This window comes from Gossypium hirsutum, chromosome A10, assembly GCF_007990345.1.
Source record: "Gossypium hirsutum isolate 1008001.06 chromosome A10, Gossypium_hirsutum_v2.1, whole genome shotgun sequence".
Taxonomy (NCBI): Eukaryota; Viridiplantae; Streptophyta; class Magnoliopsida; order Malvales; family Malvaceae; genus Gossypium; species Gossypium hirsutum.
This window is the reverse complement of record NC_053433.1, coordinates 92,023,666-92,051,254: the sequence shown is the minus strand read 5'-3', so window position 1 is coordinate 92,051,254 and position 27,589 is coordinate 92,023,666. Positions and strand designations below refer to the sequence as shown.

At 32.2% G+C, this 27,589-nt stretch overlaps 1 protein-coding gene across 1 annotated transcript; it reads right to left on the bottom strand.

Moving 5' to 3' along the window:
* Positions 1-1,420: 1,420 nt before the first annotated feature.
* Positions 1,421-19,442, bottom strand: LOC107896742 (ras-related protein RABC1). The gene is made up of 7 exons (XM_016822007.2): positions 19,269-19,442; positions 18,812-19,060; positions 18,096-18,164; positions 15,219-15,284; positions 12,045-12,166; positions 2,261-2,389; positions 1,421-1,815 (listed from the first exon to the last, which is right to left on the bottom strand). The coding sequence occupies exons 2-7, from the start codon at positions 18,942-18,944 to the stop codon at positions 1,708-1,710; spliced, it is 627 nt and encodes a 208-aa protein (XP_016677496.1). The 5' UTR covers positions 18,945-19,060; positions 19,269-19,442; the 3' UTR covers positions 1,421-1,707.
* Positions 19,443-27,589: the final 8,147 nt, after the last annotated feature.

Sequence of the window (27,589 nt, the reverse complement as noted above, 5' to 3'; positions counted from 1 at the left end):
TGCTTCATTATTTCTTCATATTTAGGAGTTTTTTTAACTTATTATATAGCTATGTGTACTTAGATGCCATTAATTTATACTTACCTTCCATATTATTATATTTCAATTGAAAATGTTGCATCTTAATTTTGAATATATTTATATGAAAACTTAATTGATTTGAAATACCAAAGAACATGTTTGTTAGGTAATCTCTTTTGCACATGTGTTTTCGAAGGAAGAAATAAATAAACAATAGAATACACCAAACCTAATAACTCTTTTCGTTTGTTTGGTTTTGATTAACTCTTTAATGTCCAATTTATATGGAAAAGATGCAATATATGATTTTTCATTTTTTTATTCTTTATATTATTTTAATTAATTTTAATATTTCTATAAAATTTATTATTTTAATTATTTTTTAATACTTTTTTTGTAATTTTTAATGGTTTTATAATCTTTTTATGTTTTCTTTTATATAATTCTAGAATGAATTTGGACATATTGGTGTCCAGATTCAAATGAATCTGGATAAAAAATTGTTCAAGTTCACTCTGGACTTATTTTCTAAAAGAATTTTATTTTTTATTTTTTATTTTTTGCTGGCATGGATTGCCACGTCCATTACAGTAAACATTGCTCAAGGGATCTCACTCATCAAAATTGTCAATTCAAGAGTTCAATTGGGTGAAAAAAGTTGAGGGACTTAATTGAGTTTTTTTAAATTCTTTGAGGACCTTCTGTACTATTAAGCCTAAAAACAATTTATTAAAGAGTTTTACTTTAATAAACACTTCCAATGTTAATGGTAGTAAAAAAATAAATTTTTTAATAAAAAAGAAATCAAGATAAAATAATTGATTTATTGATTGTGATTTATAATTTAACAGACATTTTATAAACAAAAACCACCGGAAAATGAATAATTATGTTTATTAAAAATAATTTATTTTTAAAAAATGCAAAAAAAAAATAAAAAAATTAATGAATATTTAATTTCATAAAAATAAAGGGTTAAGAAATCTTATTTTAATAGACCTTAACGAGAATCACAATAGAAATAATTAATATTTTATTTTAATAAAGAAAAGTAAATAATTAATTTTTAAAAATATCAATGGGAAATTTGTCATTTACTTTTTACCATTTTGGAGCTGATACTTTTATATAGAAAAAATATTATACTATATCCTATTATAGATAATTAAACCAAACACTTTTGTCAGTTTTTTGTTCGACCAATTGAATCAATAAACCTAACCCGGTCTTGCATTCATCGAATAAAGGCAATCTTCTGGAGGGCAAAACAAGAATGAGGCAATTTTTTGAGCTAAACATGTTACACGACCAACCATGTGACAATATCAGCTTATGTGAGAACAGCATCAGTAATCCAACAGCGCCTACACGATTGAGTGGCTTAAAAAAAACAGGAATATTCACAGCGTAAATGATTATTTATAGTCTTTATTTTTTTGTAGTTGAATGACCAGAGTAGAACATCACCAATAACTGAATGGCCATTTAATCCTAAATCCAATTGTTCCAAGCCAGCCAAATTATCAAATACAACGTGGAATTCTACACAATATGACTTCGAGAAATAAACGGGATTAGCAACAATGCTATATACTACATAAAAATTGAGTTCCATATGAAATTGAAAAACCATACTGTAAATAATGGTCAGAAGTGGGTAAGAATCACCGCGCTTGAGATTTGGTATTAGCAACAGCCGCTTGCCGATGCATCGAGTTGTGGTGGCTTTTGTTTAAAGATGTTCTTTTTCCCACCTTTGGAACCCTCAGCCAAAAGGCTCGGAGTATCTAGGATCTGCATGATAATGTCATCTCATTAAAAATGTAAGTCTCATTCCTTAGCTGAGGAAACCTTTAACAAAAATATAAAAGGGCAATTGACTGCTGTAACATCTATTACATTCACAATTGCATAAAAAATGGTGGATTCACAAAAGCAATCACGAAGAGTCCAAAAAACCCTAAAACATCTGCTTAAACCAGGGAGGCAAATGACGCTGCTACTTCCACTACTGATATTTTTTTCAGAATTTACTGCCATAGTATCCATTATGTTCATAATTGCAATAGAAACAATGGACTGGTAACGGATTCATAAACGCAACTTCAATCACCGGTTTAAAATATTTTTGATATAATTTTACTAATAGCCCTCATGCTCACTAAAATTTATTGCTTGAACCAAAGCATTGTGGAGAAAGGCAGAAATATCAGAACAAAATAGCTGTTAAATTCAATACCTTCAGAACAAGCTCGTCGAAGCACTGCTGTACATTAACGCGTGTTTTAGCACTACATTCGATGAAAAGGCAACCATACTCTCTAGCAAAGTTTATTCCCTCTTTCTTTGTTACAACCCTCTCACTTTCCTGAAAAGCATTTGATGATGCAGGTATAAGGAAAATTCTCAACAAAGGAAAGGAAGATAAGAGAATTGAGAAGAAAGAAGAAAAATGAAAAAGGGAAACAGAGGGTAATAAATATTGGGGAAAGAACAAGTAGAGAGAGAACCAATTTTGATGACTCAAATTCATTATACCAAATTACAAAGGAACTGAAAAAATTAAGTACTTGTAAAGCACACTGTACATGTTAATGAAATATGTACCAAATAAAATCCTGAAATGGATCTACAAGTACCAAAAATAACAATTGAAACCATAAAAGTTTACAGATTTAATTAAACAAATATCGAAATAAGCATGTCCTTGTCCTGCATCCTGTAGAATACAGTTGACGATATTATTAGATAGTGCCTTTCAGATGAATAACGAGGTGTCACCACTGATATGTAATGTAACTATGTGGTTTGCATACAATCCAAACATGGAAACAAACCAGTGTAACTAGGGACGGAGAAAGTAAGGCACTTCATCATACAGTGAGGAAATCTTCATTACTTTCTTCCCTAACAAGCCCATGCCCATCCACATAACAAGAGCTTCAAATTGGATATTGACATGAAGATATGAACATATGAAACTCAAAATATAAGTTAAAATTTACTAGTTTGAAGATCCATGTCAAACATGTACTAATGTCCAACACTTGCCAGGCAACATATTCTAATAGCAAAAAGCATGGAAAAGTTTGAGAGCATCAAGTAAAAGATTTTTGTTTCCTAAAGATAAGAGCACATCAGCTAAATCAAAATAGCAGACCAGATTCAGTCATTCAGGATAAAGAATAACACACTCGTGAAGAAGCAATTATTGTTATATCAATTGCAAATTTTAGGGACCAAAAACCTGTTTTTCTTTTCCTTATAATTCTGGTGAAAATAGAAATACAAGTTTACCAAAAGGAAAAGCTATTATTTGCTTAACCAATTCCATAGAAGATGACTAAACAATTTTACCAAATCAAGCCTAATACAAGCAGTTCTACGTGTAGCATTTAATACATATATATATATATATATCATGCCAGATCCACAAATAGGTGTATGTAACTGTTGTGTGTTTTTCGCTTTCTGAAACCTGTTTCCCTTCAAATATTGCCTATTTGTTAAACAAGTATACATGTTACAGTCAAAATTTGCTCATAAAAAGGGAAATTATCAGACCATATTCACTCCATATTTTTCTAACCATCAAATACAATATGTTTGAAAATTGTGCATTTATGAGCTTCAGATTTTGCACCAAGGGGCGCATTTGATCTAGGAAAAGTAGGGTTGGCTTCAATAATATGATTCTCCCCTAACAAGATTACTTAACACATTAACAGTGATATTAGATGCTTACTTTTGGTTTAGCTGGTCAGAATGTCAGATTCCTGTTTATGTTTTCCTTAATGACATATATTTACTAATGCCCCTTAAAAAGAATAAAATCTGAATAAATGAAATTATTTCATTGTACAATAACACAGTACCAAATAAATTACCTAGTTAGTTACCCAATTTTTTAGACGATTCCATTTTGGTCACCCAAATAAAAATACAAGTAATTTGGTCACCGCCGTTACAAAAATTTTCCATTTTAGTCACCCAAAGGTTAAATTCCTAGCGGCGGCTAACTGTGCATGCCACATCATCATTTTAGATTTTTTTTTTACCCTCACCACTATTCATCATCTCCCCCTCCACACCACCTTGCTACCACCATTTTTTATCTTCCTTTGCTCACTGCTTCCACCATTTTTTTGCACATCACTTTGGAACCGGAAGCTAAGCAAGAATCTATCGAGATAGCTGATGGCAAGAACAGCAATGAGAGCAGAGAAGGAATAGTGAGCATTGACTTTTAACATCCATTTCACAAATTCACAGCGAGCCCCATCTAGATTCCCATTGCTTTGAAGGCTATAGTACAGTAGGTTCTGCTCTTGTTTTGAGAGTAAAGTGGAAAGTTCATCATCTTCCCAGGAAAAGTCTTGTTCTAACAAGTTGGGAAAAGGATTTTGATCTATTAATCTCATGATTGTAACAACTTCCTTCTTCTACTTCTACAAAGTAGTCTTGTCTGGGTTCTTCCTCCCAATTCTCTTCTAAACTATAAAGAGCATAAAAAACAAAAAGAAGAGTTCAAAGCCATTGTTCTCCACCAAAGAATAGCTTTTTCCTTTTGTTTTCTTTTTTAAAAATGTTTATGTTGGTTTCATTATAGAATAGAGAAGAAGATGAAGAAAGAGGGGCCAAAAGACAGAGCTTAAGGCATCTCTCTGTCTGAAAGACTAGAGGATTGGCAGGGGGGGCAAGTGAGCAGTGTAACCAAAAGGACGTGTTTTGTGGGTTTGCTCAGCTGAGCTGCAGGAAACAAAGGGTTAGTACTTAGAAAGCAGATAGTAGTTGAAATTTTCTTATGGATTTGTTTTTGTTTTTTCAATTATTGCGAGTCTATCAGACCCAGACCTGACTCATGGCATGGGCCATGTATTACATTTAATTAAGTTTATGTTCTTACTCTCATTGGATCTATAACTAGTTTTTTGTTTTTTTTTAATTAATTAATTTCTAGAAAAAAAATGGTGGAAGCAGTGAGCAAAGAAAGAAGAAAATGGAAGCAAGGGTGGCATGGAGGGGAAGATGATGAACAGTAGGGGGTTGAAAAAATGGTCAAAAATGATGATACAGCATGCACAGTAAGCTACCATTAGGTATTTAATGTTTGAGTGAATAAAATAAAAATGTTCTTCAACGACAGTGACTAAATTGCAAGTATTTTTATTTGGGTGACCAAAATGAAAGCACCTAAAAAGTTGGGTGACCAACTAGCCAGTTTACCCTATTTTTTAACCATGGAAGTGAAAACAGATGTCATCCAGCTACTTTCAGAAACCAAATAAAACCTCTATAATAGATGCATTGCGATAATCATTGCCGCTCATGAATTTAAAATAGCATGTATAACTCAAGACAACTCAAAACCCAGCAACAATACTGTATGTATAACAGTACCAATATTTCATGTAGTTTCTGTGCCCATACACGATGCCCTATCCTTGTAATCACATGGTGAGGCTTGTTTCCTTAAAATTTTATTTCAAATTATAGTAATGAAAATTTGAACTCTTATGCAACCAAGCAAAAGCAGCCACATGCAAATGAAAGAAGTCTCAATGCATTCTTTCACAACTAACCATGAAGTTTTTTCTTGCCCACAAACAAAATAAAATAATACAGCACAATCAAATCATGCCCTTTCAAACTTGATTGCAGCATACACCCATCCTAGCATATTAAACTTGTCTAACTATAACTTGAAAAATGTTCCACAAGTTGATCCCTGGTAGTAATAATAGTGGAAAAGATGTTGATGTTCAATGCAAGTTTATCAGCAAATTTTCCATAATTTCTGAACCCGGCCTCGGTGTCCTAATGCCCAACCACTCTCCAAGTTTTATACTCATTTGCTTAACAAAGAGCGCAAAATCCATTTTCATTCAACCTTTCAAATCCTATACATTCCCAAGGTTTAAAACTATAAAAACAATCAATTCCAAAATGTCAAAACAAAACATAAAGCAATAGCCATCTTTGGACTAGTTTTTCTGGCAAAGGAATGCTCTTGAAGAAGCTGAAAACAACCAAACAAGCAGCCTAGCTAAATCCTGATCGTGTTCTTCAGGTATTCATAATACATGGGTATGCTGATTCTTGTTAGAAGGTCCCAATCCCAATGAACAAACCAAGTTGTTATGCAAAGAATCAAAGAAAGGAAAAAGATTAAAGAGAGATGTATAAAAGACCTAACATCCTAACAACCCAATCAGAAACAAGAAAGGCCCCTACCAACAAAAGAAAGAACAAACAACACCCTAGGACTGAACCGAGAGACAACCAAATTCAAAGCCCCAAAACCTAACTAAATCGAACAAAGAAAGGCAACAAGCTGCAGCGATCATATCCAAAAACTGGAACACATAAAACAAAAAAAGCCACAAATATATCCAATGTCGAACACCCGATAGCCCAAAATCGACCATCAAAACATAAAATTACCAGGCATAAGATGTTTGATTACTTTTCAAACAACATTAGGAAGAAATACTAAAGGTGGAACAATGAAAAGGGCGAGTTGGAAAAAGGAGGAGGTTCCAAGGGAGTTTAGGAAGAAATACCCTAAAGCCTCAGCAACGGGTTCATTGACAGTGAAGGGACTCAAGGCATTGCAAACTTGCGCTAAGAGAGAGGAACAGTTATGCTTTGACTAGTAAGGATGAAATTGCGAGTGAATTAGGTTTGATGTGGGGTTAGATTATACTGGTATGGATTCACATCATTAAAGAGAAAAGAATGGATAAAATGGTCCTATATGTCACTATAGACTGATGGGGGTATGAGATACCCCCAATAGGACTGAACAATGTCACTACAGGTAATGGAATTATGGAACATTCCCAAATGTCAAATATGTGCTCGAAGCACTGTTACCTCAAAACGAAAACTCAGATTCCGAGCAGTAATATTAGACTATGCAGAACAATGGCTTCTCAATGTATGCCTATTCGCAAAGTGTAAAAGCACAAACAATTCCCACCCCTCATGATACGAGTCACAAAAGCCCAAATTCTTGAAGGCGAGGCCCAATAAGAAGATTCCAAGCCCAATCAAGAAATCCACCCATACTTAGTTGAAAATCAGGCCAAATTGTTAAAGTGGCCCAAGTTGTAAAGTTTTATTTTTATTTATTTATTTATTTATTTTATTTAGTTTAAATTTTTATATTCAGTCCAAGAGTCCCAAATAAAAGACCCTTGGCCGAATTTCCATATTAAAATAATTAGGAGTTTTTTTTAGTTTTAGTTTTAGTGTTCTAATTAAATTAGGAAAACATTTGAAAGGCCTATTTATATGGCTTGGCCAGCCACCCTACATGACATTACAATTACATTGAAAATTTCAGATTTGATTTGAGTGAAAATTCTCTTTGAGTTCTTCAAGGATTTTCTCTTGAGTTTTCTTTAGAAGTTGTTTTAACAATCTTTTTGATTGTGGGAGCCATCTTCAACCTTCTTCTTGCCATTGATATTCTTTGGAGGGGAGATTAGAGCCGTTTGAAGGGAGTTGTGAGATCTTTCGAGATTTCAAGGCTTCTTAGGACTTATCTTTTAATTTCTTACTGTCAATTCTTTCTTTATTTCTACTTGTGCTGAATCATTATCTAATCTATTTTCTGTTCTTATTGTGTTTTCAGCCTTTTTCTATCTTAAGGAATCAGCCCAAAAATCCCCAATTTCTAGGGTTTTTCCATACTCTTTTTGGGTGAAATTAGATTGTCGAAATTTGGGGAAAACTATCTTGGTGTTCAATTGGGCAGAATCACAATCTCCTTGAGGGTTTCAAGAACCCTAACACTTATTTCTATTCTCAATTTGATTCTTTGCTGATTTGGGGATTTTATTTCAGATCTGAAAATTCAAAAATCTAATCTTTTAATTTTCTGTTTCGTTTCAGATCTAATTGTTTAGGGTTTTCGTAGGAGTTTCTCGTGACTTGGCAACTCGATCTTGGTCCGCGCGCAACCCCGTATCATTTGGTATCAGATTTTGGGCGTTTTGGGTGTTCTTGGTTGATTTCTAAACTGATCTCTATTTTTTAAAGCATAAACGGCAGTTTTACCCAGAAAAATTGTTTAAAAAAATTCATTTGAGTGGGTAAACGTTGTCCGATTGATCTGAAATTTTACATACATATTTTTGGCACTGTGATTGAATATAAAAAATTTATTCCCGCAAAAAAATCAGTCAGAAAAGTCAAAAAAATAAAAAAATACGAAATTCAATAAAAATTTAAAAAAATATTTAGCGGGTTGAATTTGGTGCCCAAAATTTCCAGATCAAAAATTCAATATATAAGGACACTCCAGATTTAATTTCGTGATTTTTGGAGATCGGTAACACCTCGAACGAAGTTGTCAAGTTACTCCGCAGTTTTTCGGGTTTTCTGTTTTCAGCAATTTTTATTGATTCTTAGCTGTAGGTTTTCATTTGTTTCCCTTTATTCTTCCTTTACGTTATCTAACACCTTCTTGTTTCTTGTGTTAGTAGGATTTAAACGTGTGCACAACTTCTTCCTCGGTGCAACACGAATCAATTGGTGTCTCGTCAGTTTTTGGCATCCTAGTGCAAATTAGGATTCTTTGGTAGTTTGGTTCACACTCTCTAATTGGTTGATATAAACTCTGATAAAGAACTCACAAGATTGAATTCGACCTCATTGAGAATTTGATTTTTTCTTTTTGAGTGATTAACGGTGAGGTTTGATAACTTTTATTTTTGAGTGTTGAGTGTTTTGCAGGTTTTAAAAAAAATGTCTACAGGTGATAATACTAGTGACATATTTAAAAAATTCCAACAACAGTTGGACGAACAGGCTGCTGCACTTCGAGCGTTGACTGCTACTATCAATGAGGTGCGGTTGAATCAAGAGCCTCAATATCGAGATCAAATTAAAGACGATGTGGATAACCAGCCTCCTGCTCATAGGCGCGCTCCTCGGCGTGTCCCTAGAACTGATTATGATCTTCATGATCGTGGACAACCCTCTTTGGCAAAACCAAAGAGCGAGCAGCAACGAGAACATCTCTTTCATACTCGCTGCCATGTACAAGGTAAGCTTTGTAGAGTTATTATTGATGGTGAAAGTTGCTCGAACGTAGCCAGCACGACGATGGTGGAAAAGCTTTGCTTAACCACTACCAAGCATCCACGACCTTATCAACTACAAGGGCTTAGCAACGAAAGCCAATTTAAGGTCACTCAACAAGTGCGCATCGCCTTTTCTATCGGTAAATATCAAGACGAAGTCGTGTGCGACGTAGTACCTATTCAAGCCTGCCATTTATTGCTAGGAGAACCATGGCAACTGGATCGAAAAGTCACTCACGATGGTCGTACCAATAGGTATTCTTTCAAGCATCAAGGAAAGAAACTTACCTTAGTGCCGCTCACTCCGAAAGAAGTCCATGAGGACCAAATCAAACTGAGAAATTCCGTTAAAACAAGTGAGGAAAAAGAAAAAGAGAATGAAAAAGAGCAAAAAGAGATTGAGAGTGAAAAGGAATGTGAAACAGAAAAGAAATTTGAAAAAGAAGTTGAAGAAAGAAGAGAAAATGAGTTAGAAAAAGAAACAAGAGAAAATGAGGCTAGTGAGGAATGTTTCCACTAACCAAGATATGAATTTTTCTTGTGTTGCTACTTTTCAGGTTCCTGAAAGATCGAAAGATAACTTTCAACTTCAATACCTCTCAAATGAAAGACGTTTTCATACGATCAACTTAGGCAAAGATGAAATCACACTACATGATCCCGAAAGTAAGCGAGGTAAGGAAATTTTAGAAACCGAGTCCAGTGCAGATTTGAAAATTATTGATAAAACTTTTGGTGACTTAGTTCTTAAAAGATCCCCTCATTTTGATCCGATTAATTGTTACTCTTCGATTGTGGTTGATAAAGTCATTACGAAAAGAAGCGTGATTTGTTATTCTCTTGATTTACCTTGTGTAAAATCCTCGAATTTGTCCAAATCTGTTTTGGAGAATAAGGTAACGAAATTTTCCAAATTTGTTTTCAATTTATATTCGTGCCTTAAACAGTTTATGTGGTTGTACATGAAGTTTGAGTTCCATTTGACAAAGGTTAACTCAACAACGGAGATTCGACTACACTATGCCCCCGATGAGCGAAGGTTTGTTTTAAATGAAAAAGGTAAAATCGACCCTTATTCTTCTACTTATCGAGGTAAGATGCTTGAAACCTTTGAAACACTTTTGTACTCCTCGGATAGTGATAAAGATCGTGTTGATGAACACTTAGATCGAAACGTGCTTGACTGTCCTATTTTATTTATTGATGATCTATCTGTTTTGATGGTTGATAAAAAGATTCTTGTTTTTGATAATGCATGTGTGAGTGAATCTATAGACCGTCGATTAATGCATGGTATGATTATGCAACTCTGTGAACCATGTGAATTTTTTCAAATACCTACTTGTGACGATTATGTTTACCATTTGATTTATTACTCGCAATTTATTCATGGTTTGTGGGAACAATGTGAGACGACTGAATGCCTTAAAACATGTCCATCTTTGTTTCAAATATTTGACGAGGCAATGGTGAGTAAATTAGATTGTTTGCATGGTAATCTGAATCTGTCCATTCACATACGTTATACCTGTTCTGTTATGCTTATGATTGGACTACAAGCTTGTTTCCGTTGCTATTTACTATCTCATGGCTATTCTTTTCAGTGGACTCAATTGCCATTAGTCCCGTTCGATAGAGGAAAGTCGAGTCCATTTGATTTTTTAGATTCGAGGACGAATCTTTTTGAGGAAGGGGGGAATGATACGAGTCACAAAAGCCCAAATTCTTGAAGGCGAGGCCCAATAAGAAGATTCCAAGCCCAATCAAGAAATCCACCCATACTTAGTTGAAAATCAGGCCAAATTGTTAAAGTGGCCCAAGTTGTAAAGTTTTATTTTTATTTATTTATTTATTTATTTTATTTAGTTTAAATTTTTATATTCAGTCCAAGAGTCCCAAATAAAAGACCCTTGGCCGAATTTCCATATTAAAATAATTAGGAGTTTTTTTTAGTTTTAGTTTTAGTGTTCTAATTAAATTAGGAAAACATTTGAAAGGCCTATTTATATGGCTTGGCCAGCCACCCTACATGACATTACAATTACATTGAAAATTTCAGATTTGATTTGAGTGAAAATTCTCTTTGAGTTCTTCAAGGATTTTCTCTTGAGTTTTCTTTAGAAGTTGTTTTAACAATCTTTTTGATTGTGGGAGCCATCTTCAACCTTCTTCTTGCCATTGATATTCTTTGGAGGGGAGATTAGAGCCGTTTGAAGGGAGTTGTGAGATCTTTCGAGATTTCAAGGCTTCTTAGGACTTATCTTTTAATTTCTTACTGTCAATTCTTTCTTTATTTCTACTTGTGCTGAATCATTATCTAATCTATTTTCTGTTCTTATTGTGTTTTCAGCCTTTTTCTATCTTAAGGAATCAGCCCAAAAATCCCCAATTTCTAGGGTTTTTCCATACTCTTTTTGGGTGAAATTAGATTGTCGAAATTTGGGGAAAACTATCTTGGTGTTCAATTGGGCAGAATCACAATCTCCTTGAGGGTTTCAAGAACCCTAACACTTATTTCTATTCTCAATTTGATTCTTTGCTGATTTGGGGATTTTATTTCAGATCTGAAAATTCAAAAATCTAATCTTTTAATTTTCTGTTTCGTTTCAGATCTAATTGTTTAGGGTTTTCGTAGGAGTTTCTCGTGACTTGGCAACTCGATCTTGGTCCGCGCGCAACCCCGTATCACCTCATCAAGCCTCAAATGGGTGACAAATTTGCTTAATTTTATTTTCCATTCGTGTCTTAGAGAAAAACAACTGTATGCGACAAGAGAAAATGATCAGCATTATTCAGGCCTAAAGGGAAGGACATCTAAAGAGAGAGGAAGAACACACCAAAATGCAGAAAGGAAAGTTCATTTGGAACCAAATCAAGGCATCACAAATATAAAAGAAGGAATTAGCATCCAAAGATCTTAGTTTAAATTACCTTGTCAACTTTGTTCCCAACAAGCATCTTGATGCAGTCTTGATTTGTTGAGTAGAGTTCAATTTCCTTGGCCCAGACTTCAGAAAGATTAGTAAATGTCTCCCTTCGTGTTACATCATAAACTGTTTAAGATCAAAGAAAACCTCATATTGTAATTCTCCAAACAAATTAAGAGCAGAAATACATGCAAAGTCATAAAATTGACCAGAATGATAAAAGCTAAATGTTACATTACAGCACACTTAAAAGAGGTTAGAATTGAAGAGGCATCTAATCTTAGTCATGTGAAGATGTTAACCACTTATACTGACTACAGCAAAAAAAAAGCTTTAGCAGAGTAAAACTTTTTACAGATAAAAAGGAAGTAGAAAACATCTAATCATTTAATCCAGGCCAAGGCAATATGTAACACAGTAGCTACAGCAAAAAAAAAAAAAAAAAAAAAAAAAAAAAACCAGGACTATAAGAGGGGGCAAAAAGAAGAAAAGGAAAAAAGAATGTATTGTAAGTTGACATAAACATGATTTTTACCAGTGATATGAGCTACAACTATTATGATATTTTATTATTTAAGTTTTATTTATTATTTATTAGGCCTATGGATTGATGGCTAGGATTATGATTTATCTTTAAATTGTTAATCCAATGTTAGCATTAAAGCTTTATTAATTAATAGAATTCAGAAACTAGAGGTATAAATAACCCTACCATTATTACTTACTATTTAATAGAATTCAGCAATTAGAGGTATATATCCCTACTATTATTAATTAGTGAAAGTACCTGCCAAGTCCCTCTATTATAGGGACTGGATCAAATTAGCCCCTCTACAATTAAACGTATCAATTTAATCGTAGTACTATTAAAAAAAAATCAAATAAGACCAAATTGCAATAGAGTTGACATTTATACTATGCTTGGATTGGAGTAAGGGGAAAGAAAGTTAAGTAACTCAAGGGAAAAGATTCTTTTTTCTCTTGTTTGGATAACCTATTTTTTACATGGTAGGAAAATTGAAGGGAGCTGAGAATCCCTCACTTTCCCTTGTTTTCCCTCATTTTCTTAATACACCAATTTGGGGGAAAGTGAGAGGAAAGAATAAATATCTTTTTAAAAAATGTAATTTTTATAATAAATATCTTTTTAAAAAATGTATTTTTTATACTTTGTTAATTTTAATGACTTTTGTTTACTTTGAATTTTCTCCTAATCATGCATTGAAATTTTTGTCATTTTTTAACACCTTGTTACCTTGTTGTAAATGGCTTTATTATTTTCTAAATTATTTTCTCTTTTTTTATTTACTTTTTTGAATTATTACAACTCTTTAAGAACATTAGAACTCTTTTTACATTTTAATTTTGTAACAAATTAACAAACTATCAAAATCATTTTCTACATTTTTGAATTATTAGAACTCTTTATTTTTTAAAAGTTTGTATCAAATTAACAATTTTATCAAATTAATTTATAATTTTTTATTAACACTTGTAACTATCATTTTATAAAAAACATCAATTTTCATATTTTATAATTTAAGTTAATTTAATTATTATATGTTATTTAAGTAAAGTTAAATTGGAAAAATTATTTAAACAAATTATTTACTTTACTTTCCATGTCTTAACCAAACAGAAAATGTTAAAATTCCTTTCATTTCCTTTCCTTTCCTTTATTAATTTTAGCTATCAAACAAGAAATAAATATTACCTTTCTTTCACCTTCCCTTCCCTTCTTTTCCTTTATTTTTAATTATTCAAACATAAGGTTACAGTTTAAAAAATGACATGAAAATTATTTTTCAATTGCAATTCAACTCTAACAAAAGATCTCATTTGCAAAATCATAAAAATCTTTCAAAATATTAACTTTGTTAACAGTAATTGACATTTTTTAAACAGTAAATGTTAACTCTATTGAAATTTAGACTTATTTGATTCTTTTTAATAGTACAGGGACTAAATTGATAGGCAAAACAATGCTTATGTCACTTCCACAATTTTACAAAGGATCAGCTCAAATGAAAAATTAAGGCTCCGTTTGTTTCATTGAAAATGACTTACGGAAAATGATTTCTAGAAAATGATTTACTTTTTCTAGAAAAGCTAATATTTTCTGATGTTTGGAGGAATCTGTGTTAAATATTTTCTGTTGTTTAGTAGATTTCTTAAAAATATTTCCTAAAAGTTATTTTCAATTAAACAAACATACATTTGAGATTTTCTTATTTTTTCATTGTTTAATTGAATTTATTTTTATCTATAATTTTATATTTTACGTTGTTTTTGCATATATTAAAAATATTATGTTAATTCAGATTCATTGCAATGTCATTTTTTAATTACATAACTACTAAGTGAGTATTTTTTATTTAAAAATGTGACATCAACAAAATTGACAAAAAAAATTAACGATGTCAACAATTGGACTTGATTTTAAAATTTGAAAAGTAAAGGGACTAAATTCTTGAAACTAAAAATACAAAGGCTAAATTACAAATTTGTGAAGTGTACATAGATTTATGACATATTTTAACCTTTATACGATAAAACATTTATTATTAATATATTTATAATTGTAATAAATATTTATTATTAAAATATTAATATTGAATATTTTCAATAATATGTGAATAATATTATTTAAAATTATTATTTTTAAAATTTATTATTAAAATAAAATTGAAATATTAAATAATTTATTAAAATAATAATTTATATTTATTATATTAATAATTTATTATATGACTAAATATAAATAATTAAATATTTATGTTTAATAATATTGAAATATATAATATTTTAAATATTTTTAAAATAAAAATAAAATTTATTATCAATACAATAATATTAAGCTTGATTTAAGTTAATTTTTATATAAAAATAAATTTATCTATAAATAAGCTCTTTTCCGGAAAATGACTTACGCTTTCAAAATTATAAGTCATTTTATAGGAAAAAGGGCTTATTTTAACTTGACCTGTAAGTCATTTTCCGTTGGCCAAACTATTTTCTGTGAAATAAACACAGGAAAATGCAGAAATATTTTTCATAAAACCTTTTACATGTAAACAAACGAACCCTAAAGTAGTAATTTTCCCAATAGAATAAAGAATGAAGGGCACAAGTTTTGTAAGTGGGACAATTTTGCAATTTAAAACAGGGATAAAGTTACCCATAATGACCCCTTGTGCGCCTCTGTAGTAAGAACTTGTCAATGTTCTGAACCGTTCCTGCCCAGCTGCATGCAATATCAGCATAAATAAGTCAAGACTGAACGAAAATAAAAATTTCTCCCTACATGAAGCCATGAGCAATAAAAATAGCAAATTTCTATCATGCAAAACTGATTTAAATCATAATAAATAATCAGATCAATAAGGATTTTCACAGCAACAAGCCGAATCAGTAAAGGCCCAGTTGAGTAATATAAAGAGAATGTCTAACCAAACTAAATGATGCAGAGAATGATACAACAATTACCACATAATTTGCTTCATTCACAAATATTTCCTCAAAGAACATGCTTGCATCTCAGTTCAATGCTTTTGAAGGCAAACAGAAGTCCAGAACATTGCAATGTCATCTAAAGAGAACATCTAACCAAACTAAATGATGCAGAGAATGATACGACAATTACCACATAATTTGCTTCATTCACAAATATTTCCTCAAAGAACATGCTTGCATCTCAATTCAATGCTTTTGAAGGCAAACAAAAGTCCAGATCATTGCAATGTCATTTCCAAAAACATCCAGAAGGCTCAGCTCCATTTATGCAATTTTCTACCCAAGCATGATAAGATTAAGTTGGTTCTTAAGATTTCAACATACCAAGCCCAATATGCGGGCATACCTTTTTGATTTACGATCTTCACTTTGAAAAGGCTACAAAAGCGTATCAGTTGTGCATGCAAAAGAAAAATGAGTGCCACCAATGGAAAAGGCTCTATTTGATGGCATTGCAAAGTATATAAAATTAATATATATGCAGAGTCTTCATAACATAAATCCTAATGTGGATACAATACTTAATTCGCTTAGGCTCCCCCATTTTTTATGCTTTTGCTATTTTCTTTTTGATTTTGCAAAAATAATGGCTGGAAAAAAAAATGAACAGCAGCCAGGTAGCTTCAAGTTCAAGTGGCATTTCACCTCTATCCACAACTCATTTACTGATTCTTTTTTTTTTCCTTCTTCTGAACTCATCTACTGATTCTTAATATCAGCACAAAAGGACATAGCAAAAGCATCGATCAAACAGAACTTTAGTAAACTCAAACTACTAATCTCAGGTTAATATTTTCTTTGAATAAGCTGTTTGTCAGAACTAAGTGACACTTTAGCAACTAAAAAAACATTGCACTCATCAAATATAGGTGTTTGAGCAATAAAAACTAAGGTCCCCCTTTCAGAGATGTTAAAGAGAAACTTGATAAAGTTACAGGTGATAGATTAAAAGGGAAACAAAGTAAGCAAAATAGCCCAAACATCATTATATATAATTCACTGTGACAAGCCAATTTCTAGCATGATTTATTCAAGACAAGAAAGGTTGAAATAATAAATGTAGATGTCAATTTATATAGCACAAAAGTAGAGAATCATTGGAAAACCACTTCCGTCATGTATGAATATGAAGGGCTTTATGGAAGTGTTAAATATGCTTCATCCGGGCTTCTACTAGAAGATAGTGAATGGTAATACGGCAAGGATCCGGACGGATGGATGGGAGGACAAATTTATAAATGGGCTTGATATAGGTCATTGTGATGCTATTCCCCATGATGCTAGGGTGTCTCAATTACTTCTAGAAGACCAGAGATAGGATGAGATGTTAGTTCGATCTTGTTGCAACGATGAGATGCTTCCCGAATTCTCCATCTGCGTATTGGCGAGGCAAGTGAAGACTAGTTGGTTTGGGGGCATGCCCCCAACAATGTTTATACCACGCGTTCAAGGTATAATTGGTTACTTCTTTAGACTTTGGGTTTAGGACCTCAGTCTTTTGGAAGTAACTTTGGAAGCTAAAACCCTTCCAAAGAGTTGATTGTTTGGATGGAGACTGGGTCATGGCATCCTCCCTACGGCTAATGGATGTGCTATGTTCTCCCTAGAGGTGGATCCAAGTTGCCCTAGATGTAGGACAACTAAGGAGGATGTTATACATACTCTTTGGGATTGCCCAATTTCAAGGGAGGCTTTAATCTTGTGTAATATTCATAATGATTTGCTTTGTTTGTCTTTTTACAATGCAATTGATTGGCTCGAGGCAGCAATGAGGAAGATGGACAAAAGAGCTTTTTTCTTATGCTTCTATGGCAACTGTCCGAAGCAAGGAACTTGTTTGTGATTCAAGGGCAGGTTTCTTCTTTGCAAGATGTGGTTTTGAGAGCTCGTTCGATCCATCATGAGTTTCGTGTGCATAAGCTTTTGTATGCGCCGTTGTTACTTTGACGTCTGACTGTGACCCGATGGTCTCCGCCTCCTGAAGATGCGGTCAAAATTAATGTTTGACGTGGCATGAAATGCATAGAAAAAAGTTGCTTCTAGCGGTGCCATTGTTCCTGACCATGAGGGCATGGTGCTAGCTGATTATGCTTGTTCGATCACCAAGGCTTTTGATGGCCATTCAGCTAAGGCTATCGCTTCGGCTTGCGCTGCTTAGAAGACCCTCGAGAAGGGTTTCTCCGGAGTTATTTTCGAGTCTAATTGTGCTTTTATTATTAATAAGTTCAATAATCGGACTCTTGATTTGTCCATTTATGGCCGTATTGTTAGAGGGGCCTTAAGTATTTGCAATTCTTTCAATGCTGTTAGTTTTCCTTTTCCCATAGGTCAGCCAATCATGTTGCTCATTGCATGGCATATTGGCTGATGGATGGGATCACTGCTTTGGATTTTGGTTTGGACTACCCGGATTTCATCCACCGGTTGGTGTTGGATGATACCTTCTAATTTAATATAGTTGGCCTTTTTGGGCCTTTTTCTTTCAAAAAAAAAAATTCAAAGAAAAACCAGAAATAACACATTAGCAAACTTTAGGTATTACCTGTATCCCAAATTGCAAGCTTCAGCTTTTTATCCCCGGCATTTACATATTTCACTTTAAAATCAACACCTACACAACAAAACAAGTAGAGTTCTAAATCAGGACATAAAGATATGTAAGCAGATTAATGATTCTTATAATCAGTTTAATGTGAATGCACTGAAGGCTTTACAGAAGTAGAATAGTTTAACCAAGACCACATTGCAAGATCATCAATCCATTCTAGATTTCTAATAAAATAAAATTTTCATTCCCAATTTACAGTCTTTCTGTTCACTCATCATATTTCCTTTCTTTTTATCAAAAGACAAAACAAAACTATCCACAAAAAGACAATGCAAACCTCATTTCTCAGAATCATAAAACCAAGAATTAATTTGGCACATCCAACATTTGAGATCCAATCGAGTTAAAATTTAAGATTTGGAAACTCTATTCTTAAGCATTTGGATAATTCCTAGTGGTTAAACTGGAAAACGCAAGTAACAACGGCATCCATACATAAGTAAATTCGTACAATTTTCTCCAAAAGAAAGTTATGTTTTCAATTTTTCTTCAAAAAATTTTTTTGGTAAGCCGCCTTTTGATCTTGAAAAGAAAATCCAAAAGGGAGCGTAGATATCTTCATGTTCCAGAGATCAAGACAATGCCATTATAAATTATAAGACATAAAAAGGAATAAAAGTTGATGAGCACAGTTCAAAATGAATACTGACCAATAGTGGGAGAGAGTTCCTCAAAGGAATCGGAAGTGAAACTTAAAAGAAGACTACTCTTTCCAACTCCTGAATCTCCTATCATCAGCAACTTGAACAAGTAATCGAACTCCGCTTGATTCGACGACTCCATTTTTCAATTAATTTACCAATTGAACTATCTTTCTTTCAAATAACACCAAATTTCTACGATCGGATCTCCCAAATCCAGCCCTCTTTCTCTTTTTCACCTGATCAACGCATCTAAACCTGAAAAACAACATGGAAGCAAAATCATATGTATAGATTTGGATTTCAACGAGATAAAAGGTTGAATCTAACAATATCCTTATCATGTATCCCAAAGAATTTATTAATTGAGAAAAGAAAACTCCTTACACAGGTTTAGATCATGGTTGATCATACATATTTATAGAATTTATTTTATACATCAAAATTAAATATAATAAGAGATTACCTCTCGGAAAAGAAAAATGGTGAGAAGAAAATGAAATAATGGAGGAGAGAGCGAGACAGAATTTCTGATTAGCAGGGTTAATTGAGAAAAATAAAAAATAAAACTTTTAAACTAAAACTTAAAAAGAACTTGTAAATGCAAAAGGGCAAAGTAAGGAATTACAAGAATAGTAGCGCGCGTGGGTTTGGCTCTTTCCATTCCAACGCCAGAAAATAAAAAATTGGCAATAACCGGGTCGGGTCCTGTGAACTCGGATGATTTATGTTTTGACTTTTTTTGAGTAGACGAACAAATCATTGGACATCTCTGATTTCATCTTAGATTTTCATTTTGGGGCAAGTAAAGGTCGAGGTAGAGGTGATGATGGGCTGGGTCGAGCCAGGTTTGAATCGGACTCATACAAATTTTTAGGCTTGTATATTGGGCCCGGGCTCGGCTCGGCCTGAAATATAGGCCTAAAATTTTGTCCAAGTCCGGCCCGAAATAAAATTATTAAGCCCGAGCCTGGCTCGGCCCGGCCCATATTAAATTTTTTTTATTTCATTAAATAAAAAAATTTAAAAATATAATAAATCAAATATATTTAAAAACATAAAAACAAATATTAAAACAAATAAAAATAATACTAAAACAATTCTTAAAACAATACACTAATTAATAATATAATAAAAAATGGTTATATTAAAAATTTAAAATAATTAAAAATAAAATAAAAAATATATATTAATATATAATTCGGGTCGGGCCGGGCCAGGCCCGGGCCAAAAAACTCTTACCCGAGGCCCGAGCCGTTTTCTAAACGGGCCTCGTTTTTTTGCCCAAGCCCATTTTTCGAGCCTATATTTTTACCCAAACCCTCCTATTTTTCAGGCGGGCCTTCGGGCCGGGCCGGGGCCCAGCCCATGATCAGCTCTAAGTAGAGGTGAGCATGGTTGGAGTCAGGTCGAGTGAGGTTAGAGTTAGGTCAATTAAAAATTTAGGGTTTAAAATTTTGTTTAAGTTTAAACTAAATAAAAATGTTAAAATTCGAGCCTAACTCAGTCGGACTCTCCCATATTAAATTTTATATTATTTTTATATAATTTTAAATATATATAATATATCAAAAAACTAAAAATATCAAAATAAATATTTTTTAACAAATTAAAAATAAATTTTAAAAATATGTATATTTAAATAAGACTAAGATAGATGCAACTTAACAAGAAAATGTCTCTAAAATAATAACAAAATTAACAAATGTCTTTAAGGTAGCAAAATAGAGAGAAAACAACAAGAAAATAATATTTAAAAAAAGTAAATTTTTTTGTCTTTTAGTGGATTCGGGTTGGGCTCGGGCCAAAAATGCCTTACTTGAAGCCAGACCCATTTTTTAAACGAGTCTTATTTTTTTTGTCCAAGCCCTTTTTAAGGCCTATATTTTTGTCCAAAACCTCTTACATTTCGGCCGGGCCTGATCAGGTCTAGGGGCAAGTAGCAATTTCTGTTTATACAATAAGCAATTAAACAAAGTAACACCTCAACTAGAGAATGTACTAAAAACCAAGTTTGAATCAATTAATAAATATGATTATAGGCATTTTTATATTTTCAAATTATTCATTTTATTATTTTTTGAAAATTATTTTAAATGTACATCGATATTTTAAATATATTATTTTTTCACACATAAGTGTGATACAATTGTTAATAGCTATTAGACATAACAAACTAAGGAAAAATAACAAAATTTAAACCAAGTGTTGAGTACAACGTTAAAATGATATTATCAACATTAACTTAATAGATATTTTAAAATCTCGTTACAATTAGGAATGACAAAAGTTGAACCTTTCAATAGATTCTAAATTGATTTGCTCTAATGAAATAAGCATCTATTTATAATTGAGTTCCTCTTACATCAGTAGTACAGATTGAGTTACATTAATGGCTCTAATTTGAACATATTTATATGATAGAGTTTTAAGAAAATTTAAACTCTCTATTTTCTATATAGCTTGTAATTTAAATTAACCTAGTAACTACAATTTGTTAGAGAGTTTTCTAGGTGGTCAAGCTTCTAGTAAATGGGTTTTCTAGAATGTTTCAAGAAGTGGATCATCCTAGTAGGTTAAGTAGACCTATTTAACTTAAATGATCACCTTGGTCGTAGACATTTGTTCATGGGTCATGACATTTTCCCCACCTGTTCTAGAGATACCAACACCACGTCTTCAAAAATTAGTCTATTTTATCTTGAAACTACAATAATGTTTTAAACGATTCTTGACTAACCTCACTATCGGGTAGTATTTTAACCTATAATTCTATCACCATTCAATTTGATCTTTCATGCCTAATTGTAAATATCGATCCTAAGAGGCCTTCACTTCTAATCACTCTCATTATAACTTACCTTGGTCTGAGTCCTCCTGATCCTTACAAAAAAGTTTGGGCATACTTACGTTAAACGTTGATGAATCTTGAGTGTTGATGACAACTCTTATTTGTAGGCCACTTTGCCTACTCATCTTGAAACTTTGAAAGGACTCTTATGTCTCTACCAAGCCATAGTAAACATCCAACAATTTTGACAAATCACATTGTATAACACTAGAATAATGTTTAATATGTACCTCCCTCAATGTATTTACTCTATTTTGACTACCCATATTGTATAGATACTTTTCTACTCACAAAGTTTGATGCATGATCCGCCTTTTCATAGGTGATAGTTCCACTAGTAACTCAATAGGCTTTATATCAATAAAGGATTGTTGCCCCTCTAGCACAAATACATTGTATTTTGATATGAAAATTTAAGCTCATTTCATACTTAAAGAGCTTGTTTAGGGGGTGATCTTTCGAGTCTTTTATTGCTTTTTCACATTCAGGTTAGCATTTATGTTAATTGTAATTTTTTTTAGTTATTTTTAAATAAAAATATCAAGTATATGTCCAATTGAGCTTAATGTGTGCTAAGACATTTTCAAGGACTTAACTAAGGAATAAGAAGGAAGGGATCAAATAAGCAACTTCGGTGTTACAACCTTAGGATGTGGTGTCATAATCTAGAGTCCTATGATTCTTAATATCATGACATCACTCCCTAATATCGAGACATCAACCTTTCCATCATGCCAAGCAAGCTACCTCGAGAAGCCTCAATGTCGTAACAACAAACCTGTGGAGTCATGACACTGAGGCCCTTGACTAGCAAGGTCGTGACACCTAGCTTATGGTGTCACAGCATTGACCTTAAAGATAGACCAAGAAATTTGTGCTAAGTCACGACACCAAACCTGTAATGTCACGACTTAGAGAGTCCTAAGTAGTAATGCCGCGAGTCGCGACCTCACATCACCAATGTTGAGACCTCAAGCCAAATCTACTACAATTATGAAGTGAAAGCATGGAGAATTGTTGGTCAAACTTGCCTTAATTAGAATTTTAGTAAAGGAAAACTTGTAATTGAATGTTTAAATGAATTTTCTCTATAAGTACAACCTAATATTAGCTATTGAGGGTGGTGAATGCAAGGAGATTAAAGGTAGTCGTTTAGACAAAAAAAATTATTTTTCTTTTCATTTTTTACTAGAATTTTATTTTTATAGGGTAAATTTTATTTCTTTATTGTTAAAGACTATGTGGATGGTTATTAATCGTGCTTAAATGTTCAATTGGATTGATTTCCATAAATAAGCATTTTTAACTCTTGTTCTTTTTAATTGCCTTTTCCATGTTTGTTAAAATGGTTGTGTGGGTTTTGATCATAATGATGTATTAGATTGTATTGATTTTTTATGGTGATATTAATTATTAATTTAGATTAATATTCATAAGTTTGGTTTATTGGTTGTTTGATTATATTAAAATGTTTAATACGCTAGAATTGACGCTTCTAATGGAAAATTTAGATAAATGAGATCGAGAGGAGAGTTTATCGAGTAAGAAATTAATATGATTGTGTTGAATAGTGAAACCAAGAGGAGAACTACATGTCTAGGTGAGATCGAGAGGAGATTCTAGGTGGTAATTTCTAATTAGAATGAGATCGAGAGGAGATTTCTCGTTAGGAGTGGCAACTGGTATAACCAAGTCATGTTTATTTGATAGTTAATAATAAGCCCATCGACCATCTCCTTGTTTGTTTGCATAGTTGTAAGAAAAGAAATAAGTAAATTAGGATAGTTAGCTTAATTGATAATCTAGAATTAGTTTTGAAAAAAATTCATATTTTTATAGGCATTTTTATATTTTCAAATTATTCATTTTATTATTTTTTGAAAATTATTTTAAATGTACATCGATATTTTAAATATATTATTTTTTCACACATAAGTGTGATACAATTGTTAATAGACATAACAAACTAAGGAAAAATAACAAAATTTAAACCAAGTGCTGAGTACAACGTTAAAATGATATTATCAACATTAACTTAATAGATATTTTAAAATCTCGTTACAATTAGGAATGACAAAAGTTGAACCTTTCAATAGATTCTAAATTGATTTGCTCTAATGAAATAAGCATCTATTTATAATTGAGTTCCTCTTACATCAGTAGTACAAATTGAGTTACATCAATGGCTCTAATTTGAACATATTTATATGATAGAGTTTTAAGAAAATTTAAACTCTCTATTTTCTATATAGCTTGTAATTTAAATTAACCTAGTAACTACAATTTGTTAGAGAGTTTTCTAGGTGGTCAAGCTTCTAGTAAATGGGTTTTCTAGAATGTTTCAAGAAGTGGATCATCCTAGTAGGTTAAATAGACCTATTTAACTTAAATGATCACCTTGGTCGTAGACATTTGTTCATGGGTCATGACATTTTCCCCACCTGTTCTAGAGATACCAACACCACGTCTTCAAAAATTAGTCTATTTTATCTTGAAACTACAATAATGTTTTAAACGATTCTTGACTAACCTCACTATCGGGTAGTATTTTAACCTATAATTCTATCACCATTCAATTTGATCTTTCATGCCTAATTGTAAATATCGATCCTAAGAGGCCTTCACTTCTAATCACTCTCATTATAACTTACCTTGGTCTGAGTCCTCCTGATCCTTACAAAAAAGTTTGGGCATACTTACGTTAAACGTTGATGAATCTTGAGTGTTGATGACAACTCTTATTTGTAGGCCACTTTGCCTACTCATCTTGAAACTTTGAAAGGACTCTTATGTCTCTACCAAGCCATAGTAAACATCCAACAATTTTGACAAATCACATTGTATAACACTAGAATAATGTTTAATATGTACCTCCCTCAATGTATTTACTCTATTTTGACTACCCATATTGTATAGATACTTTTCTACTCACAAAGTTTGATGCATGATCCGCCTTTTCATAGGTGATAGTTCCACTAGTAACTCAATAGGCTTTATATCAATAAAGGATTGTTGCCCCTCTAGCACAAATACATTGTATTTTGATATGAAAATTTAAGCTCATTTCATACTTAAAGAGCTTGTTTAGGGGGTGATCTTTCGAGTCTTTTATTGCTTTTTCACATTCAGGTTAGCATTTATGTTAATTGTAATTTTTTTTAGTTATTTTTAAATAAAAATATCAAGTATATGTCCAATTGAGATTAATGTGTGCTAAGGCATTTTCAAGGACTTAATTAAGGAATAAGAAGGAAGGGATCAAATAAGCAACTTCGGTGTTACAACCTTAGGATGTGGTGTCATAATCTAGAGTCCTATGATTCTTAATATCATGACATCACTCCCTAATATCGAGACATCAACCTTTCCACCATGCAAAGCAAGTTACCTCGAGAAGCCTCAATGTCGTAACAACAAACCTGTGGAGTCATGACACTGAGGCCCTTGACTAGCAAGGTCGTGACACCTAGCTTATGGTGTCACAGCATTGACCTTAAAGATAGACCAAGAAATTTGAGCTAAGTCACGACACCAAACCTGTAATGTCACGACTTAGAGAGTCCTAAGTAGTAATGCCGCGAGTCGCGACCTCACATCACCAATGTTGAGACCTCAAGCCAAATCTACTACAATTATGAAGTGAAAGCATGGAGAATTGTTGGTCAAACTTGCCTTAATTAGAATTTTAGTAAAGGAAAACTTGTAATTGAATGTTTAAATGAATTTTCTCTATAAGTACAACCTAATATTAGCTATTGAGGGTGGTGAATGCAATGAGATTAAAGGTAGTCGTTTAGACAAAAAAAAATTATTTTTCTTTTCATTTTTTTACTAGAATTTTATTTTTATAGGGTAAATTTTATTTCTTTATTGTTAAAGACTATGTGGATGGTTATTAATCGTGCTTAAATGTTCAATTGGATTGATTTCCATAAATAAGCATTTTTAACTCTTGTTCTTTTTAATTGCCTTTTCCATGTTTGTTAAAATGGTTGTGTGGGTTTTGATCATAATGATGTATTAGATTGTATTGATTTTTTATGGTGATATTAATTATTAATTTAGATTAATATTCATAAGTTTGGTTTATTGGTTGTTTGATTATATTAAAATGTTTAATACGCTAGAATTGACGCTTCTAATGGAAAATTTAGATAAATGAGATCGAGAGGAGAGTTTATCGAGTAAGAAATTAATATGATTGTGTTGAATAGTGAAACCAAGAGGAGAACTACATGTCTAGGTGAGATCGAGAGGAGATTCTAGGTGGTAATTTCTAATTAGAATAAGATCGAGAGGAGATTTCTCGTTAGGAGTGGCAACTGGTATAACCAAGTCATGTTTATTTGATAGTTAATAATAAGCCCATCGACCATCTCCTTGTTTGTTTGCATAGTTGTAAGAAAAGAAATAAGTAAATTAGGATAGTTAGCTTAATTGATAATCTAGAATTAGTTTTGAAAAAAAAATCATATTTTTATAGGCATTTTTATATTTTCAAATTATTCATTTTATTATTTTTGAAAATTATTTTAAATGTACATCGATATTTTAAATATATTATTTTTTCACACATAAGTGTGATACAATTGTTAATAGACATAACAAACTAAGGAAAAGTAACAAAATTTAAACCAAGTGTTGAGTACAACGTTAAAATGATATTATCAACATTAACTTAATAGATATTTTAAAATCTCGTTACAATTAGGAATGACAAAAGTTGAACCTTTCAATAGATTCTAAATTGATTTGCTCTAATGAAATAAGCATCTATTTATAATTGAGTTCCTCTTACATCAGTAGTACAGATTGAGTTACATCAATGGCTCTAATTTGAACATATTTATATGATAGAGTTTTAAGAAAATTTAAACTCTCTATTTTCTATATAGCTTGTAATTTAAATTAACCTAGTAACTACAATTTGTTAGAGAGTTTTCTAGGTGGTCAAGCTTCTAGTAAATGGGTTTTCTAGAATGTTTCAAGAAGTGGATCATCCTAGTAGGTTAAGTAGACCTATTTAACTTAAATGATCACCTTGGTCGTAGACATTTGTTCATGGGTCATGACATTTTCCCCACCTGTTCTAGAGATACCAACACCACGTCTTCAAAAATTAGTCTATTTTATCTTGAAACTACAATAATGTTTTAAACGATTCTTGACTAACCTCACTATCGGGTAGTATTTTAACCTATAATTCTATCACCATTCAATTTGATCTTTCATGCCTAATTGTAAATATCGATCCTAAGAGGCCTTCACTTCTAATCACTCTCATTATAACTTACCTTGGTCTGAGTCCTCCTGATCCTTACAAAAAAGTTTGGGCATACTTACGTTAAACATTGATGAATCTTGAGTGTTGATGACAACTCTTATTTGTAGGCCACTTTGCCTACTCATCTTGAAACTTTGAAAGGACTCTTATGTCTCTACCAAGCCATAGTAAACATCCAACAATTTTGACAAATCACATTGTATAACACTAGAATAATGTTTAATATGTACCTCCCTCAATGTATTTACTCTATTTTGACTACCCATATTGTATAGATACTTTTCTACTCACAAAGTTTGATGCATGATCCGCCTTTTCATAGGTGATAGTTCCACTAGTAACTCAATAGGCTTTATATCAATAAAGGATTGTTGCCCCTCTAGCACAAATACATTGTATTTTGATATGAAAATTTAAGCTCATTTCATACTTAAAGAGCTTGTTTAGGGGGTGATCTTTCGAGTCTTTTATTGCTTTTTCACATTCAGGTTAGCATTTATGTTAATTGTAATTTTTTTTAGTTATTTTTAAATAAAAATATCAAGTATATGTCCAATTGAGCTTAATGTGTGCTAAGGCATTTTCAAGGACTTAACTAAGGAATAAGAAGGAAGGGATCAAATAAGCAACTTCGGTGTTACAACCTTAGGAT

Excerpts from the sequence above, each read along its gene's own strand:
- LOC107896742 (XM_016822007.2), bottom strand. The coding sequence starts at position 18,944 with ATGGAGTCGTCGAATCAAGCGGAGTTCGATTACTTGTTCAAGTTGCTG. Across the intron at positions 2,390-12,044 it reads TTGGGAACAAAGTTGACAAG|GAAAGTGAGAGGGTTGTAAC; the intron begins GTAATTTAAACT and ends AATGCTTTTCAG. Across the intron at positions 1,816-2,260 it reads TCGACGAGCTTGTTCTGAAG|ATCCTAGATACTCCGAGCCT; the intron begins GTATTGAATTTA and ends ATTATCATGCAG.